Source organism: Anastrepha ludens, chromosome 2 (genome assembly GCF_028408465.1).
Source record: "Anastrepha ludens isolate Willacy chromosome 2, idAnaLude1.1, whole genome shotgun sequence".
In the NCBI taxonomy this organism is placed as follows: domain Eukaryota; kingdom Metazoa; phylum Arthropoda; class Insecta; order Diptera; family Tephritidae; genus Anastrepha; species Anastrepha ludens.
In genome coordinates this window covers 156,938,488-156,958,965 of record NC_071498.1, presented here as the reverse complement: position 1 = coordinate 156,958,965, position 20,478 = coordinate 156,938,488, and the positions used below count along the sequence as shown (strand labels likewise).

The following is a 20,478-nucleotide window of genomic DNA, read 5'->3' as shown; positions in this document are numbered from 1 at the left end:
TAAAAACGAATTTTGGTAAAAAAATGTGTTTTAATTAATTAGTCACACACATTATTGAACGAAGTTTAGCTTAGCGAATATTTTATCAAAGGATAAAACAGATTTGTACCCACAGAAGACTCAAAGTTCGAGTTGAAGTTAAACGTTTGCTAGAGGCTTTTTCTACAAGGAGCTCTTCTTAAATTCAAATTTAAGATTTTCCCTTTTTTGTTGTACTGCAGACATCATCACTTTCCATTAGCAGCCAACGACAAAAGAGATTCTAAGCTCACTGATAATTCATTGAAAATTTTCCGGAAACAGTCTAACTTTCCTTGCACTGCCAACTGAATATTTTGTAACGAAGTTGATATCGGTACAAGTTTACAAAGAAATTTCATGAAATTGAATAGCCTTTGAATTAACTAGACAGCGCACCATTGAGGTTATTTCTCCAGGCGTTAGACGAATAGTCCTTACTGACCACAGATCAAATGTGACAGACAGTCGAGTGAGCTTGCTTGTGTAACTCATTTTCTCACTGTATATGATTTCGGGCCACCGCCGTACCCGAACGGGTTAGTGCAGGACTACCATTCGGAAGCTTCGAATCTCGGTGGAACACCAAAATGAAGAAGAACTTTTTTTTAATAGCGGTCGCCCCTTGGCAGGCAATGGCAAACCTCTGAGTGTATTTCTGCCATGAAAAAGCTCCTCATAAAAATATCTGCTGCTCGGAGTAGGCGTAAAACTGTAGGTCACTCTATTTGTGGAACAACAACAAGACGCACCCAACAAAATAGGAGGAGGAACTCGGCCAAATACCCCAAAAGGGAATAAACACCAATAATGTAGTCTATATATGTATATATGTGCTTTTGAGCGAAATTTTATTATTTTTTCTTTCTGCGATGACGCCCGTGAAGAGGAAACTCTCATGAGTAGTACTATACCGGCATAGCAGCATGCACGACTTGTAGCCTCACAGCTACACCCTTCCCATTATCGGCTGACTTCAGCATTTTTGTTTTTATATCTTTGTTCGTTCCGTTCGGGAGCAGAAGGCTTCGGCAGAACTCTTCCATCGTACACGGTTCGGGGCTGTTGTTTTTGGGCCGTCCCATGTGATGTCGGGATCTGCTAGTTCGCTCAACATCGACCTTCGCCAAGTGATCTTTGGCCGACCGCGACCTTTGCTCCCTTGCGAGTTCAAGTCCAGTTCCATTCTTGTGATGCTATCTGGTGGTTTTCTAAGCGTCTGACATACTCCTGGCCACTTTTTGCATTTGATTTGCTATAGGATGGGTTCCTCATGCGTTGATCCGTACAGCGCATCGTTACTGATGGTGTGGAGCCAAAATATTGTACAGATGATGCGGAGGCATTTCTTGTCGAAAGATTGTTTCACTTCCTTACAACAATACTGGTTTCACATATGAGCTGAATATTCGCAGTATAGTGCGCCTGGAGATTTGCGAACTCGTCCATACTGTATGCATTTGCCTGATTACCGCCCTTGCTTTGTTTAGCCTGCAGTTAATATCTTTATCTACTGCGACGTCTGTCGTGAGAGCGCAGTCGAGGTAGCAGAAACTTTCGACAAATTCCACCGGACACCGTCAACCATTATATGTCTTTATTGTGGTTGACTCTCATAGCCTTTGTCTTGGTGATGTTGACCTCCAGTCTGACAGTACATGCCAGTGTGACTAGTCTGCCCGCCTTCGCTTGCATGTCAGTGAGTTTGTAAGAGCGTGGCAGATGTCACCGGCGAAGTCCATCTCATCAATATGTCTAGGAACTCCGTTTCTACTCAACGTTGGCCATGCAAAGCGGGGAGCGCCACTCAATTAATTGCTCTACTATGATGCGAAGTGTATGAGGGCGAAATTCAGCTTGTTCACTCTTTAAGGAGCGTTTGACACATTGAAGTCTACCTTGTATCATTGAGGCTAAAATTTTGTAGGTAGCGTTGAACAGGGTTATTCATCGCCAGTTGTCGCAGTCACGCAAATCGCCTTTCTTGAGCATCTTCTCGATGATGCCTTTTGTTCAGGACGAAGACAGCTTGTCATTATCCCAGACGGCGGTGATGTGGGGATGCAGAATTTCTGCTGAAATTTGTGGATCAGCTTCTTGGTTGCATTCGTAATCTCCACTAGATTAGGGAAAGATGTTTTTATTTTGCTGCCCACTTCGAAGCTAGATTCCCTGCTAAGAACAATGTTGCTATTTGCTTCAAAGCGTTCTTTCCATCTACGGATCTAGTCATCATTGGAGGTCAGTAAAACACCATTCAGGTCTCTGAATGGTTGGTTACTGTAACTCTGCTGTTTGGTTAGGCGGTCAACTATGCGGTACAGCTCTCTCATATTGTTTGCTCTTGCCGCCGTTTCTTTACTTGCTTCGCCGCCTCTCTGTAGACTGTCCGAAGAGAGCCCTCGCTCTGATCAGTTGCCCTTTGAATTAATTTCTACGCTGAATAATGCTCCAAGTAGTGTCAGAGATCCATGATTTAGTATTGGTGGAGCTTACTGTGCCGATTTTCTCTTGAATGATTTGGGTGAGCGTGACATTTGTTGATTCCCAATCTTTGCTGTTCTGATTAGTGAGCAGCTTCTCGCGAAGGGCGCTTGTCATTTCCGTTCTGGTCGCAGGATAGCGTAAGGCATAATGTTTACAATATTTTCTCGTTTCTTTGTTTTCGGTTTCTTTATTTAGGTTTGTTTGGTCTTATATTTAGTTTGATATTTAAAAAGCAATAGAAGTCAGCAGTTGTTTCGAACAATGCATTGAAAAAAGAGAGAAATAAGAGAAAAGAGAGAGAAGGTAGCAAAGAGTGCGTTTTTCTGAATATGTGCTACTGTAGGAGGGAGAACGCGGCCAAGCAACCAAAGCAGTGTGTAAGCGCCTCATTTATATATAGATATTATCAGTTATAATAACACGTCACATTTCCAGCGAACTGAATGTTTTCGCATTTTTCCTGGAGCAACATTTATTTAATCTTTTTTTTTACTTCTTTGCAATATTCGATGTGATCATAATGAAATGAAATCGGAAAACTTTCTCAAAATTAATCAAAAAAATCCGTTTTTGGTGTATTTGAAAATTTTGAATAAAGCGCTACTTTTATTTTGTACACAGCTACATATACTTATAGGTACTTATTTAAAAATAAAAGAAAAAATTACTTTACTTTGGAGTCAACATTTGATATATGACACATTTTAGTAATTTAAAATTTTTTTATATTCCTTTTTTTCTTAAACTTTTTTCTCTTATTTTTCAGATCCACAAAAATTCTTACTCTTCAACAATAATTTTATTGCGCGAAAAACTTCCTCGGAGTGCGTGTTGAAACGGAAAAATGTCACAGCAACGGAAGACCGCTGCTGATGACCCTGAACAGGGTGATCCCAGCTACAACATCTCCATGGGAGAGGAGTATATGCTAAATGAGATTGAAAAGAATTTCATATTAGCTGCCGAACGTGGTGACATTCAGGGTGTTAAGAAGTAAGCTAAAATAAGTGAAAAATAATTTAGAAGTAAGCAGGTGAACAGATGAACGGGTAATCAGATAAATCAACCAAATATAATTCAAAGGATCTGTATAAATTTATTTAAATAACAATGTCCTACAACATTTTTGAAACAACAAAGTAGCCACATAGCTCTGAACATACTCGCACATTATAAGTAGAACACCTTTGTAGAACAAAGTTATGGTAAAGCTTATCCCAGTTTCCTTTTACAGTGGGTTAAAATTTCTAAATTTTGATCATTGACAACTTCATATTAATAAAAAAATATTATTAAAATAAAATAAAATGCGAGTATTTGTCGCCGATAGAAAAAAATGCGAGATTGGTTTACCTGTGTAGCAATAAACAAAAACAAAACCAAATATCATATATGAGCATCTCAAAAGTGAAAAGGAAAGCGTCTGAAGTTATTGACATCGAAGGCTTCAGTTTTGAGAGCGTGTCCAAATATACATTTCACGATGTACTAAGAAGTAACGACAACAGCATGCAGGACTGCGCGTATATATGTGACAGGATAATGGCAGCGACTCGTGCATATTACGCTAGCATAAATCTCCTGAAATCATAATCTCTCACATGTAGGTGCAAACTACACCCGTGTTGACCTGCAGCGCCAAAATTTGGAGCATGAATATTGCAGACGTGATGCGCCTAAGAATATTTGAGCGCAAAATATTGCGCAAATTATTTGGCTGAATACGCGAAAAAGATGGCAACTACAGAATCAGACACAATAAGGAGCTACTAAGTCTCTGCAATGACAAATTTGTGGAATAAGATCGTAGCGTTTTTACTGAAAATGTTTGTTTAAACAATAAAAAGTAATTATATCAATAAGTTAATCAATTATACTCTGTGGGCAAAAAGTAAGGGCAATTTGGTTGTAAAATGAAAAATCTTTATCTATTCTTGTACCTAAATCAATTTCATTCCCTTCAAAATAATCCCCTCTCGATGAAATACACTTATGCCAACGATTTTTCCAATCCCCGAAACATGCCAAATAGTCCATTTCCGGTATAGCCATCAGCGCCTTCTTCGATTCAGCATTTATCTCCTCAACCGACTCGAAACGCGTTCCCCGGAGTGGTCTCTTGAGTTTTGTGAATAGCCAGAAGTCACACGGAGCCAAATCAGGCGAATACGGTGGTTGCGGAAAGATATGCGTGGAATTTTTGGCAAAATGGTCACGAACAACGAGTGCAGTGTGAGACGGTGCATTATCGTGATGCAAAAACCAAGAGTTGTTGGCCCATAATTCTGGTCTCTATAGACGAATTGCTTCACGTAAACGACGCATAACGCTCAAATAATATTCCTTATTAACAGTTTGGTCAGGTGGAAGGAATTCATAGTGCACCACATCACGAAAATCGGAAAAAACTGTCATCATGACCTTTATTTTTGAACGACTTTGACGTGCTCTTTTCGGTCTGGCCTCGCCTTTAGCACGATATTCGCTTGATAGGTTGGTTGTTTCAGGGTTGTAAGCATAAATCAAAGTCTCATCTCCCGTAATGATGCATTTGAGCTTGTCCTGATAGTCTGAAAGCATTGTTTCACACACATCAACGCGACGACTTTTTTCCAGGAAATTGAGAGTTTTCGGTACCAAACGAGATTTGACTTTTCGTAGGCCCAAATGGTCTTTCAAAATGGTTTTCATAGATCCTTCTGATATTCCGATAATATCAGTAAGGTCTTTAAGAGTCAATCGACGATTTTTAAGCACTAACTCCTCCACTTTATTGACGTGTTGGTCATCTGTTGACGTCGATGGTCGTCCGGAGCGCTCCAAGTCATCCACACGTTCATTTTTTCTGCGACATGGTCAAATCACCAAATGCCTTCTGCAACATGCTAAACGTTTCCGCAGCCGAAATTTCATTCCGCAAACAAAATTTGATGGCACTTCTCTGCTCAATCAAATCAGACATTGTAAAAATCGAAAAATGCACTCTTGGTCGTTTGGTAAACACAAGCGTAAATATATTACTGATAAAGACATTCACATGAAAGTTAGCCCAGATGAAATAAATTCACCTTACTTTTTGCCCACAGTATTTTATTCGCCGTTGCTTTCTACAACCCCTCTCCACCTCTCGACCAATTTGCTAATGCTGTTCAGCTAAAAATCGCCTGGTCTGATCGAAAGAAGTTGTTGAGCCAGTTTTTAAGGACATCTTTGTTATCGAAGGTAATGCCCTTCATATGGTTCAACAGAGAGCAGAAAAGATGATAATTGGTCGGTGCAAGATCCAGAGATTACGGCGGATGATGAAGGATCTCCCATTCGGCTCCTGGAGTGCGGCTTTGACGACTTGCACAACGTGGGACCTGGCGTTGTCGTGATGGAGTATGGTTTGACCAGGTCGATCAGGTATTTTCAGTCGAAAAGCCTCATTCATGCGGTGTAGCTGGGTAATGTAGAGCTCCTTGTAGACCATTATTATTTTATTTATTTTTATGCAGACATTATTTTCGAGCATTTGCCAGTGCACCATGTCCTCTCAGTCCCACCAAGCACATATCATGATCTTCCTTGGAGGAATATCCGGGTTCACGCTCGGTTTAGGAGTATCTTCTGGAGTCACTCACTCCTTTCTTTGCTTTGTATTGATTATAAGCATCATTTCTCATCTCGCGTGACGATTCGGTACAAAAAGCGATGTTTATGACCGCGTATTGCTCGATGGTGGGCGAGATGTTGAAAAACAATTTGAAGGCGACTTTCTTTGTTTTTTTCGTTAAGCATGTCAGCCTCCAGGCTCCCAATTTTTGGGAAGTCCCAATGGATGAAGGTGATTGAGAATCGTTTTATGAACGTAGTTAGTTTTTTCGTCAATTCACGGCTGGTTTGGCGACTGTTCACCTTCAAAAGTGATTTGAGACGTTTTTCATCAAATTCAGAAGGCCTTCCGCTGCGAGACGTATCAAGGTCGCCATTTTTGAATGTTGCTTTCCTTGTCTACCGTACTGTAGACTCGCCTATGACACCTGCTTCATAGATGCCGCAAATGTTCCGCGCTGCTTTGGCACCTTTTTGACCTCGATAAAAAACAAGGAAGAGCAGGTGACTTCTGCCTCCTTGGTATTCCATTTCTAAGCCTCAAACTTGTAGAGCAGAAAGAGTTCTATCGAATGAATACTTACCCTTTGCCAAACAGCAAACAAATCGTTGCAAAAAACAAGAAAATATAAAAACGCTACGAACTTATTCCCCAACCTAATATATTGTAAGATTTATCAAGGTCACATCATCCGCCTGGATGACGGCAGGCCACAAAAACTTCTGCTGAACTACAATCCTTTATGCTCGAGACCACATGGCAGACCAAAACCAACTTGGCTGCATAACTCACCGAGGACCTGAAGAAATTAGGCGTCAAAAACTGGAAGTCTCTAGCGCTGAATCATTTTAATGGAAGAAGATAGCTGAGGCAGCTAAGGCTTACCTCGGGCTGCAACGCTAATAGATGATGATACGAGTAGTAGATATTAGAATTTAAAGAGAATAATTTTACTGGAACATTTTAACACTCCAGCTATGCTTTTTAGAGGTCAAGCGAACACTTTTTTTCAGAAAAAAACAAAAAAAGTTCTTTGGAGTAGTAAAATGTTTTAGGAAAATATTTGTAAGAAAAGATCGGTGGGCTTTGTGGAAAACTCAAAAGCCGTTTATTTGTAATTAAAGAGTATTCCTTTCTATTATTAATTTTTTATTTTCTTTGTTATTACAAAGTATCACGTATCAGTATTACAAAGTATTATTTTGAAAGAAAATTGCAGTAGAAAGAATTTCTAATTAAAATTTGATGTTCATCCGTCTAACATAAGAAATTCTACATCAAAATAAATGTGTTAAAATAGACTCTACCATAAATTTGTACTGCCAATTTGGACTACTCACAATTCATGTCGATTGTTTTCCTGTTCCAATCAAATAATATAAAAAACTTGTTCTTCAGTGTAATTTGCTGCTCATTGTTTTTACATTTCCAGAATCATCGAAGACAATAAAGGTCAACCAGATAAATTTAATATAAATTGCGTCGATCCGCTTAATCGCTCCGCACTCATTTCCGCCATTGAGAATGAGAACTTCGATTTAATCATTGTGTTGTTGGAGTGTGGCATTGAAGTGGGCGATTCATTGTTGCATGCCATATCGGAGGAATATGTCGAAGCGGTGGAGGAGCTACTGCAATGGGAGGAATCTCACCACAAAGAAGGGCAGCCTTATGTAAGTACGCGGCACCTACGTATACCCTGTGTCAAACCTACCAGTTTTAAGCTACCAGTTTACTTTGAAGCCAAGGTAGTTCACTTATATGTCTCAATGCTAGTAACTCTGTTAGGTATTTTTTAAATGGTGATGATTTACGAACTGGCGGTTATCAAAGGAATGCAATAACAATATTTATACCAATTAATGAACTAGTCCATATTGGGCAAAAAGCTGCAAATGATTGAGCTCATGACTATTACTTTATATTAGTTTTCACGACATTATAAGCACGACCGCAAAAAATCACTACTGCATCGGACACTGTCTAGTCAGAAGGCATGCAAATAGACTGGGGATGTCACATAACTTTTGTCGATGCTGTCAAGATATTGAAGAAGAAGAAACACCTCCTTTTACATCCAATCATACATCTCATATGTGAGTGTCAAAGGTTAGCCAGAAGGAGACCTGACGCTCTTGATAGTGCATTCTTTACATCCTTATCTAACGAAGCTTTGCTCGCTTATAAAAGCTACAGCATGGTTTGAAAAGGATCGCATATTATAAGAAAAAGTTCCAGTGGTAAGGTCTAAGTGTGTCTTTGCGATAGCCACCCTACCTACCTACCTACACTAGCAAAAAACGGCATTAAAAAGTACTTTTGCGTTAGAATTCAGCTGGGTTTCTTGTGTTCATTGTTCCAGTCTGCGAATGACTGAAATATTTATATTCGCTTTGAGTTGTCAAAATCTCGCAAGACAATCAATAGTGGCGCACTCAAATATTCTTATAAAATACGAGTAAAAATAGTGTTTGAAATGCAAAAGATCAAAAACGGTAACGAGGAATTCAATTTAGGGTTTGACGAGTAGAATTCCACATCCAACAAACACTTTCCGAATGAAAACATTTGCTCAGCTTCATTATTTGATCAGATATGCGACCGCTAAAGTATTTTTGAATGCAAATAAATTAAATTTTTTTTCGTTTGTTTTGTTATTAATAAAATATTTTGTGACTTTTGGTAAAAAATTATTCTTAAATCATATTTAATTATAATTTGTTATAGGGTAGAAGACCTTTGAAAACAAAAAAAAAAATAAATAAATATATATTTTTTTGATCATTTTGGTGTTTTACCCACGGAGATTCGAGCCTTCGCACTTCCAAATGGTAGTCACGCACGTCAAACAATAATATAGCAATTTTTTCGTTGCATTAGGTTAGATTAGGTTAAGTGGCACTTAACTCACTTGTTACAGAAATCGAGAAGTCAATGTATAATAAAGAATTCACACTGGTAGCCTTCCTAGATATCGAGAGCGCATTCAACAACATCCTACCGGATACCATAATAAAGGCACTGACGGATTTAGGGATCTCTGGCGCTCTGGTTGAGTTCATCAAAAACATGCTCTTGAGCAGATTTGTGATCGCAACCCTAGGGGCCTCAGAGATCAAGAAAAAAGTTAGCAGAGGAACACCTCAAGGCGGTGTGCTGTCCCCTCTCCTATGGGTGCTGGCGGACGATGTTGCAATGGTAGTAAGGGGGAAATTCCCCAATACACTCATAGAAGTCATGTAGGACTTACTAAACATGGTTGAAAACTGGTCAAAAGCAAATGGGCTAAGCGTCAACCCCAATAAAACTGAACTCATCCTGTTTACCAGGAAACACAAATTTCCAAATATAACTCCTCCGACTCTAGGTGGAACGGCACTGTCATTTAGTGATGAGGCCCGCTACTTAGGTCTAATACTAGACCGAAAGCTAACATGGAAGGCAAATGTCGAAGATAGAGTAAAAAGGGCGACAATAGCACTATACTCTTGTAAACAGCTGATAGGACTAAGTTGGGGTCTCTCCCCATCTATCGTATACTGGCTTTACACGGCAATTGTCAGACCTATCCTAACATACGGCATATTAGTATGGTGGTCAGCTTTAGATAAATTGTACATTAAAAGAACCATGGCACACGTACAAAGAATGGCCAGTCTTTGCATCTGCGGGGCCCTCAGAACCACACCCACAGATGCACTAAATATCATGCTTAACATTTTACCAATAGAGCAGTACGGTAAGCAAACAGCTGCCAAAGCAACTCTCAGACTAAGAGAAATCGGCCTACTCAGAACGAACCAAAGAGGACTTTCCTCAATTTTAGAACAATTCCCCTGCATTCCCAACACAACGGATTTCTGTAGGACCAAGGACATCAATTTTAATAAATCCCTTGTCACAGTATTTCCTTCCAAAGAGGAATGGGATAACGGGCTCATTGTTAAGATAAATGACTTAAACATCTACACAGATGGCTCAAAACTGGATAACAAAGTAGGTGGAGGGGTCTACTCCGACAAACTCGGAGTATGCCAATCACTTCGCTTATCTGATCATTGCAGTGTATTTCAGGCGGAAGTCACTGCCATAAAAGAGGGGCTTAAAGAAATAAAAACGAGAGTATTATCCACAAATGAAGTCTTCATTTACTCGGACAGTCAAGCAGCAATAAAAGCGCTGGAATCAAAAACGCACTCGTCAAAAACAGTTCTAGAATGTTTTAAACTACTAGATGACGTATCTAAGTGCTACAAGGTGCACCTTATATGGGTACCCGGCCACAGGAACATTCCAGGAAATTGTAAGGCGGATGAACTTGCAAGAGCCGGTACAACGCTCGATCTCGAACCGGATAAGGCGCTGATACCCATGCCTATAGCCACTTGTAAATTACTTATAGACGGGGAAACCATCAAAAAGGTAAATACAATCTGGCAAAACCTCACAACATGCGAACTAAGCAGACAGACATGGCCGAACTGGAACAGCGGTCGATCGAAGATCTTGCTAAGATTCAACAGAGAATCTATAAGAAAAATGATAGGTGTATTAACAGGTCATTGTTTAATAGGCAGCCACGCTAGAAGGTTAGGACTACCTTACTTCGATTTCTGTCGAAGCTGTCTAAATACAGAAGAAGAGGAAACAGTCAGACACCTTTTATGTGAGTGTGAAAGCCTAGCTAGGAGAAGGCTGCGCACCCTCGATACCGCATCTCTAACCGATGTAGCGGATATAGCCCATCTGAAACTAACGAAGTTCTGCTCGTTTATTAAAGCAACCGGATGGTTTGAAAGGGAACACGTAGAGTAAGGATAAGCTCCAGTGGTATCACAATGGACCTGCCGAAGGTCTAAGTGTGTCTTACGACAACCACCCTACCTACCTACCTAAGTGGCTGTCCTCGGACGCACCTACGCCCGTTCGAGGCCCCTTGTGATACCACCGGAACTATCTTATCCTTACTACACTTGATCCTCTCTAAGCTATTGTGTGGGCTTTAAAAAGCTGGTCGTAATGTTGTCCAGAAAAGCGAGACCGAGCAATCCCAACCGTCTTCTTCATTGAGCCATACACCCGTATAGAAACAGACTTTTAATGCGACCCATATTCCATTCGAGACATGTTTGTCTATTGATAGCGCAGGTTTTTAACCGTTTTCAGTTAGAATTTGCAATAGTAATGGCGTATCTGTCTATCAAAAGTGTACATGACGCCAAGGAAATGGGTATGTCGACCTTGATCTTACTAATTTGGAGCGAGGAATTCAACCCAACTAACTCACCTGTCTTACAGTTACCTTTAATATTAATATTTCCAGGCACCCAGAGTAGATTAATAGAAAAATACTGTGCAAGTATTTTTAATAATTTGTCTTAGATGAGTGTTTACATGATAGTCGCGATTTTTCTGAATATCGGAGCAAATGCAGATTTCTTTAACTGGGCCTATGCTTCTTATTAACGCTAAAAAGCTTTGTGAGATATCCAAGATTTCAGCTTGGAATACGCTGCAATGATGAGGCAACCGAAAGTATATATCGGTGCCTATAATTTCGGAGAATACACTACCTCCCACTTATTCATTGAGCTTTTAGCCATCGGTGTATATTCCCTTGACCCCGTTTATATTATTTATTACACCATTTTGCCAGTCTCCTCTGGACGGAAAATGGATTGTAGGCCTGTCCAGGCATGTATTCATCAAGTCGCAAAAGTCAGTGGTGTTAGGAATACCCGGCAACATCCCAAGTCTGCTCGAGTGTTTCTGGTTGTTTGTTATTGTAACATTTGTTTGTCTTGAGCATCGATGTTTCCCTCAATCTTAGCCCCGCTTTGGCGGCTAGTTACACGCAATAAAAGTCAATCGGCAATAAATGCAGCATAACATTTAAAGCCGTAGTTGGCGTTGTTTTGAGCGCCCCAGCAATACTGAGGCTAGCCGCACTTTGAATACTATCTAGCCTCTTGACGTTTTCTTATTAAAGATTGACCAGCAGACCAGAAATCCGTAGGTCATAATTGGTCCGGTGAGGCTAAGCGGAGCTAAGCCTCATTTTAAACTTGAATTTTTGTACATGAGTACACCGACGTGGCAGCCTTCTTTACTCTGTCCTGAAAATGCAGCTTCCATGAAATTGTCCTGTCAAGGGTTAGACCAAGGTAGCGCGCCTTGTCACCGGTCGACAAAAGTAAGCAACCCACGTACTTCAAGGGTATTCGAGTCCTGTAAATCCAGGCTCAACTATGTCGGTAGGCATAAAAGCCTGATGCTAACATGGGTCCCGGGACACCTGGATATTGCGGGTAACGAGATCTCGGACTCTTTAGCCAGAAAGGGCACTCAGGCCAACTTTCTTGGACCGTAGCCCGTTCCGCCACTGCCTTCTGCAGTCATCAAAGCCACGGTTAGCAAACGAGTTACTCTAAGCCATAAGCGAGTTTGGCAGGCTCAGAGAGACTGGAGATAGACAAAACCGATGTTAACTGTAATGTCCGACCGACTGTCGCTACTCTTCCTGTCACTGAGCAGAGGGGATTGTAGGCGGCTGGTTGGACAGATGACGGGCCACTTTCTTTGGGCAAAGCACATGGAAAAGTTAGGCATCTCAGACTGTGCACTCTGCCCAGTTTGTGGAGAGGAGGATGCGCTGGCGGGCCACTTCCTGTGCGTCTGCCCCGCTTTCGCTCGAATCAGGTTTGAGGTTTTTGGCGCTAATGTGTTAAGAAGCGACCAACTTGGCTCCTTGGCACCACAAGATCTACTCAGATTTCTTCGGAGGTCGAGTAGATTTAAAGAAAATGAAAAGGGGAACCCGAGTGCAGTACAATGGACTTAATTGTATCTGAGTACTGTACTTGCTAGCCTGTCCCGACAAAAAAAAAACAATAGTTCCGTCTTGGCCGCATTGAGGCTTAAATTACACGTTTTGGATTAGGTGTCTTTGTGTTTTCGAGTTAAGTTGTTGGAAAATAATGAGTACCCAAATTCAGGGACTAGTCCCGAGATCCCGTAATTGCGATAATTGAGTCCCGAAAAGATCGGTATCGTAAACATTTAATATATTGACATCGGCAGCGCACACCCTCTCATACACACACGCACGCCCGCACACCAACGTAAAACAGTTTTAGTGAATTTTGATGTTGGTCGAAATTGTTTGCAAATATTTTCATACTTTTGTAATTCCTACATATACACAATTAATTCATATATAATTTTAAATTTTTCCCATTGCAGAGCTGGGAGTCTGTTGACCGAAATAAGTCGACATTTACGCCGGATATCACGCCATTAATATTGGCAGCTCATCGCAACAATTACGAGATACTTAAAATCTTATTGGATCGGGGTGCAACGCTGCCCATGCCGCATGACGTGAAGTGAGTAAAGCTAATCACACGCACGCACACATACATACACACACCAACATAGAAAAGAGTATATGGGCATTACACAACCCAGGTAGGTATACCTGTAATCCGCTGCAGCTTAGCAGTTGTCAATAATCAAGGGGTTAGTTCGCACCTCCGTTAGAACTTGGTTTTTTTTTTTTTTGTTTTGTTTTTTTGTTCAACTGCCACTATTGACCCATTTTGACGTAACGCATAAGCCAGACCGCCTTTTCGAGCAACCACTTTCGAGAGCACACGCCTCCCATAATTATACATGCACACCTACATACATATATACACACATACATGCATACGCACACACAAACTAGTACACCCATACTCGCATTCAAACAGGTTCATCAAATGTCGAATGCGAGTAGTTGTTAGTTTTTGCTATTGTTGCTGCCATTGCTGACGATTCTTATAGCCGAAATTGCTCGCTTTTGGCACGTTTCCTTATTTGTGCTGTCCCTGCACTCAAGCACCGCACCCGTCGCACAGCCCACCATTAGTAGGCGAATACTTACGTGATTTTCAACGAATTTGCATTATTTTTGCAATACTGTAGATGTTATTGCCGTCATCTGTTTCGTGTTGCATGCCACATAACATGATGTTGAAATAGTGTGAATTTATGTGGGCTACCACAATTGATGGGTACTGCTTATATTAGCGTTGAGTATTCCACAGCGCACCTCTTTAACGCAACTCGCACCGTAAACAGTAAAAGTGAGCGCTACATGCACTGGTGTGCATATCTCATCGATGCATCTATGTACATATCTATATGTACTATATGTTTGGTTTGTATATATATATACCTGTATATACCTGTGCGTGTGTATGTTGAGAATTTCACCAGAGATCTGTCCAAAATTACACAAATTTGATTAGGTCAGCTGTTATGCCTTCTAAACTCGCACTTATGCCTTGATAATTTTAATGGTACCTGTGGAGTTTCAATGTGAAATAAATACTTGAGTATTATTTCGAATCACATTGAATTATTTATTGGGTATGGGAGTAAGTTTCCGTCCTCTCTTAGCCAAAGTTACGAATTATTTAAAAAATTAAATAATATTGTACATGAATTATGTGAAGTGGCAAAAAGTAAGATGAATTTATTTGTCAAACTTCGCGAGATTAAAATTTCGCTCTAGTTATTTTTTTCGTGAGTTGGCAGCACTGTTAATAATATTTATATTTACGCTTGTGTTTACCAAACACACCACCACTCTTGGTGCATTTTTCGATTTTTACAATGTCTGATTTGATTGAGCAGAAAAGTGCCATCAAATTTTGCTTGCGAGAATGAAATTTCGGCTGCGGAAACATTTAGCATGTTGCAGAAGGCATTTGGTGATTCGACCATGTCGCAGAAAAATGTTTATAAGTAATACAAAGACTTCAAAGAGGGTGGAGAACGTGTTGATGACGTGGAGCGCTCCGGACGACTATCGACGTCAACAGATGACCAACACGTCAATAAAGTGAAGGAGTTAGTGCTCAAAAATCGTCGGTTGACTGTTAAAGACCTTACTGCTATGATCGGAATATCAGAAGGATCTGTGAAAACCATTTTGAAAGACCATTTGGGCCTACGAAAAGTCAAATCTCGTTTGGTACCGAAAACTCTCAATTTCTCGGAAAAAGGTCGTCGCGTTGATGTGTGTGAAACAATGCCTTCAGACTATCAGGACAAGCTCAAATGCATCATTACGGGAGATGAGACTTGAATTTATGCTTACGACCCTGAAACAACCGACCAATCAAGCGAATATCGTGCTAAAGGCGAGGCCAGACCGAAAAGAGCACGTCAAAGTCGTTCAAAAATAAAGGTCATGATGACAGTTTTTTTCGATTTTCGTGGTGTGGTGCACTATGAATTCCTTCCACCTGGCCAAACTGTTAATAAGGAATATTATTTGGGGTTATGCGTCGTTTACGTGAAGCGATTCGCCTAAAAAGACCAGAATTATGGGCCAACAACTTTTGGTTTTTGCATCACGAGAATGCACCGTCTCACACTGCACTCGTTCTTCGTGGCCATTTTGCCAAAAATTCCACGCATATCGTTCCGCAATTCGCCTGATTTGGCTCCGTGTGACTTCTGGCTATTCCAAAAACTCAAGAGACCACTCCGGGGAACGCGTTTCGAGTCGATTGAGGAGATAAAAGCTGAATCGAAGAAGGTGCTGATGGCTATACCGGAAATGGACTATTTGGCTTGTTTCGGGGATTGGAAAAATGGTTGGCATAAGTGTATTTCATCGAGAGGGGACTATTTTGAAGGGAATGAAATTGATTTACAAGAATAAATAAAGATTTTTCATTTTACAACCAAAGTCACCTTACTTTTTGCCCACAGTAGTATGTGCCATTGAAAGCTATAACTTTACTCCATCTTTCAGGCAGCATACGAATTCCTCTGACGAAAAATTCGAGTTCTTTTGACTTGATCCATTCATTGAGCCCAGTTTGCGATTCTCTCGTAAGAGGTGAACCGCTCTCCAACAGGGGCTGACTGCATTGATCGGAACTGATGGTAATCCGAACGTGCAATGTCTGGGGAATACGGTGGGTGAGGCAAGAGCTTTAAATATTTCTGAATCGATTTAGCAGCGTTTGGCCTGGCGTTGTCATGCAGCAAAATCAGTTTGTCATGTCTACCGTCCCATTCCCGCCGCTTTTCTTAGAGAGCTCGATTCAAACGCATTAGCTGCAGTCGATAACGATCAGCAGTGATGGTTTAAGAGGGTTTAAAGTGTTCATAACCGATGACACCTTGCTGATCTCACCAGATGCACAACATAACCTTTGAAGCATGAACATTTTTTTTCATGTCGCTGTCGATAGACCTGGTTGGTTTTCAAGAACTCAAATTATAAAATTTGGCTGCAAATAAAATGCTTCAATTTTTAAAAATGAAAAAAAAAACAAAGTTATTGAGAAAAGATACTACTGCGTACTTTAATGCTAGAATTCAATTACCCATATTATTATTATCATGAGTAGGCCACTGCGCACTGCGACCAAAAGAGATCTATTGTGCAAAGCATGCTGAAGTACTTTCTAAAGGCTTTCTAAAAATGTTAGCACATTCTGGTGTTCATTAATCCATAAGTTATATGGAGGCACGGCAGTACCAACAAGGTGCCGTTTTCTGGCTACTGCAGAACATTTACAAGGCATTTGCTCTGAATTTTCTGTGTGTATTTCACAGAATCGGCAGATGATGATCTCAGAGAGACCATTTTAAGAAATTGGGTAAGGTAAGTGACACCAGTTAAGTCTCAAGCTACAATGACCTGTAAAGTAACCAGTTAAAAGTCTTAAGTCCGGCGTTAGCTTGTCGCTTGTCGCTGACCCATAAAAATTCATATTCAACGAATTTCTTCTTCTCCAACCTCCAGAGAAGTTCAGGGACGTCGCCCTTGGTAAGACCACAGAAAGATTCTAGTCTAATTAGAAGCTTTTGCTAAATGGCTCGCTGTTTAACTTTCCTCATGTCCTTCGTGTGCATGCGCACAGCCTAATAATAATGTTTAGGAGGTGCCTAATCTTCTGAAAGGGTTCAGACAGTATTTTGCCATTTATGAGGTGATCATAAATAGTTGATAGAAAGGATTGCAAACCCTTCTGATTATCTGAAAGTTTGTAAATGTGGGTTCATCTTCTGCGGAGACCTTTCTTCACACATATCTCGATGGCATGTATTTCTGCCTGGAGAATTGTTACGTAAAACTCCGATTTGCAATCGACTTTTTGAATTTAGGCCAAATGAATCCTGCCTCTCTTCTAGCATCAGCTAACTTTGATCAATCACCATAACCAATATTATAAGTATGGTTTGCTAAAAAAATGCAGCACTATGACTTATTATAAAATTGTATTTGCTTTCCTTTTACTCATTAAATTTTAAATTTATTTTTATTTTCCTTCTCTTACAAAACCCATATAAGTCCAAACTTTAATTTTTGGGCAAATTTAAAAATTAAGTCAATAAATTTTCAAAAAAATCGCAGAGTTTTAATCAGAATTTAGTAAAAAATTCCGAGTATGCAGTTTTATAGCCAATTGAGTTTTGATATTAAAAAGAAAAAAAAGTGTGAACTACCTCGAAAATGGCGTTTATTTTTCAACGCCCTTCAGCTGCCATGGAGGTGATACTTGAGCTGGCAGCGCTTCATATAGTCAATCAGCAATATCCTGCTGAATATTACCAGGGAAGGCTTCGGGAGAAGAAAAGTGATGTCATCTAGGTAGGTAGGTTAGATGGCAAGATTACCCTAGGTACACTAAAAGAGCCTGACATTTACAGAGAAAGTGCTCAACAGTTTCTTTCTCTGCAGGATCCCCACAGCTTCAGCAATAGTGGTTATAAGGAATTCAAATCTTCTCCGCATGAGTACCGATCATCCAGTGACCAGTGAACACCGCAATGAGTTTGGAAATTGAATGGCGGGGAATTCCCGTCTCCTTAAGCGTTCTTTCTGTTAATATCGTATTAAGGCCATAGTCTTTTCGAAATAGCACACAATGAGACAGACCTCCATCTGTTCTGCGTTTTTTTTTTTAGAAAGAAATTGTGTAGCTTCCCTTTAACAATGGCAAAGGGATACCGATGTCTGCGAAGGAGACAACTGAAACCGGTGCTGTCGAAACCTTCCTGGCAAGCTCATCGGAAATTTCATTTTGCCTCTATATTCCTGTGCCCAGGAACCCAGATAAGGGAAATATTTGCTACACATTCGAGACGTTTGAGTTCCTCCTCACAGGAGTTTACGAGAAGAGAGCTGCAATACGGCGACGACAGGGCCTTGATCGCAGCTTGACTATCGGAAAAAATATTTATGTCTCCCTCCCAACAGCGATCCCTAAGCATTTTGCATGATTGCAGGATCGCGAAGACCTCTGCTTGAAAAACGTCATCATGTCATCTAAAAACATGGAATACCTGAGATAATATCACTAAAGTCATCAAATTCGAGAAGAAGTTTAGAATTAAACTGAACGATAAGTTAAACTAGAGTAGACTTTCATTTGAAAGGAAACTCCAGGAGTGTACCCTGCACTGCCACACAGATGGCTCGAAAACCTCAGAAGGCAATACGTTGGAATATACGGTCCCATTATCAGGCGGTCTGCCGAGGGGTGGTTTTCCAAGCGTCTTCCAAGCGGAGGTGTATGCCATCTGTCTATGTTTAGGGATAAACTTAGACAGAAATTTCCGCCCCGAGCTAATTATCATTCTGAGCTACAGTCAGGCGGCTCTATTGTCTTGTGAGATGAATTCCTCACTGGTCCATATTTGTAAGAGGTACAGGGTTAAGTTAGATTAGATTAAATGGTTATCCATAGGGAAAACCCACAAGGGGGAAAAATCAAATGAATCCATTGTGATACTATTGCAAAGGAAAATGGAGGGAAAGAACAGAGCAGAGAGGGCAAATGGTGGTATGGATAACGAGCAAAGTGCGACTGAATGACGGTCATTCTAACCGCTTCAAACTACTGGTGAAATTCATTTGGTGTCTAATGAAAAGTCTTTCTATACTAGTAGGCGCGACAAAGAAGTAAAAGCAAAAATCCTCAAATCTTAACCTTGTGCGAGCAGAACGTCTAAGGAGGAGGTGCTGAGATGGTTGCACCTCATTCTTCAGACAGCTGCCAAAACTAGGGACTCGAAGTATTGTCGAGACTCACGGTATGCATGCCTCGCAAGCAATGCCCGCTAAGAGTACCTACAAAATTCGAGACCTGAAGCTTTATTAAACTAAGAAGCTCCCTCGAACGCCTCTGAATCGCCCGTAACCGGAATGATCTCACAGCCTTACAAGTTTTTGTACTTGCCTAGCATTTGCTGAGCCCCTTTCCAGGGGCAGATCACTGGTGATCAAGGGATTCCCAATTCTTTCACTTTGCGCGGAAAGTACCTCACAGGTGTCGGGCCTAGTTAGCTCATCCAGTGGTTTCCTCTAATATCACTATGAACAAATACCCAGTTGAACCTACCATCTAAGAGTTCGGGTGTCAAAGAAAGAGAAGCCATGCATTTCGAGGGCACCATTAACAAGCCCAGGATCGTAATTGCCGCTTCGCTAACGGAGTAAATATTTACTTCCATGACGGAGATAGAGGCTTATATATATATTGGTGGTATTTTTGGATCTTTGGCCGAGCTCTTCTTCCTATTTGTGATGTACGTCTTCATGTTGTTCTACAAAATGGAGGAACTGCTCCGAACGGCAGATAATTTCTATACTTTTTCTTCATTTTGGTGTTTCAGGGAGATTTGAACCTACGCACTCCCGAATGGTAAGCACGCACAAACCTATTTGACTCTGGCGGCTGCCGTAGAGGTTTAAAATATATTAAAAAAATTATCTTCGCTGCATTCCACGTAAAACTTTTACATTTATTTGGCTCCTCAGTATTAAGTGTCTTGCGATTTTATATGCCTTTTCAGCCCTAAGAGTAATGAAATAACCGTTTAAAAATTTAAACCATAGGGCTACACACTTCGCAAACCGAAATCAGACAAAATTAAGAACACTATTTTGCTACACCTAGTCAAAATCTGTATTACTTACAACTTTCCTTCCACAGATGCGGTTGCGATGAGTGCGTCACCTCGCAAGAAACCGACTCACTGCGGCACTCCCAATCGCGCATCAACGCCTACCGCGCGCTCTCCGCCAGCTCACTGATAGCGCTCAGCTCGCGCGATCCCGTCTTGACGGCCTTTGAACTCTCATGGGAATTGAAGCGATTGCAGGCGATGGAATCGGAATTCAGAGCGGAATATACGGTAAAGGATGCATGAAATATAAAAAAAATTTATGAGGAGCGAGAGAGAGAAAAAAAGTAAAGGAATGAAATGGAAAAACAAAAAAAAAAAAAAAACGAGAAAAAAGCATCACTACAAAGCAAATAGCTAAAAAACAAAAAGGCAATCCAAAAATAAGATTACCACTAATG

General features: G+C 40.6%; 1 protein-coding gene across 3 annotated transcripts in view; it reads left to right on the top strand.

Annotated features, from left to right (window-relative positions):
• LOC128855669 (transient receptor potential protein) overlaps nucleotides 1-20,478 on the top strand; it is a 45,871-nt gene that overhangs the window by 6,709 nt on the left and 18,684 nt on the right. For all 3 annotated transcript variants that reach the window (XM_054090760.1, XM_054090759.1, XM_054090761.1), the window contains exons 2-5: nucleotides 3,272-3,498; nucleotides 7,533-7,773; nucleotides 13,343-13,485; nucleotides 20,107-20,308. In XM_054090760.1, coding sequence (XP_053946735.1) covers nucleotides 3,350-3,498; nucleotides 7,533-7,773; nucleotides 13,343-13,485; nucleotides 20,107-20,308 — 735 coding nt within the window. In that variant the 5' untranslated portion in view covers nucleotides 3,272-3,349. The remainder of the gene's footprint in view (nucleotides 1-3,271; nucleotides 3,499-7,532; nucleotides 7,774-13,342; nucleotides 13,486-20,106; nucleotides 20,309-20,478) is intronic.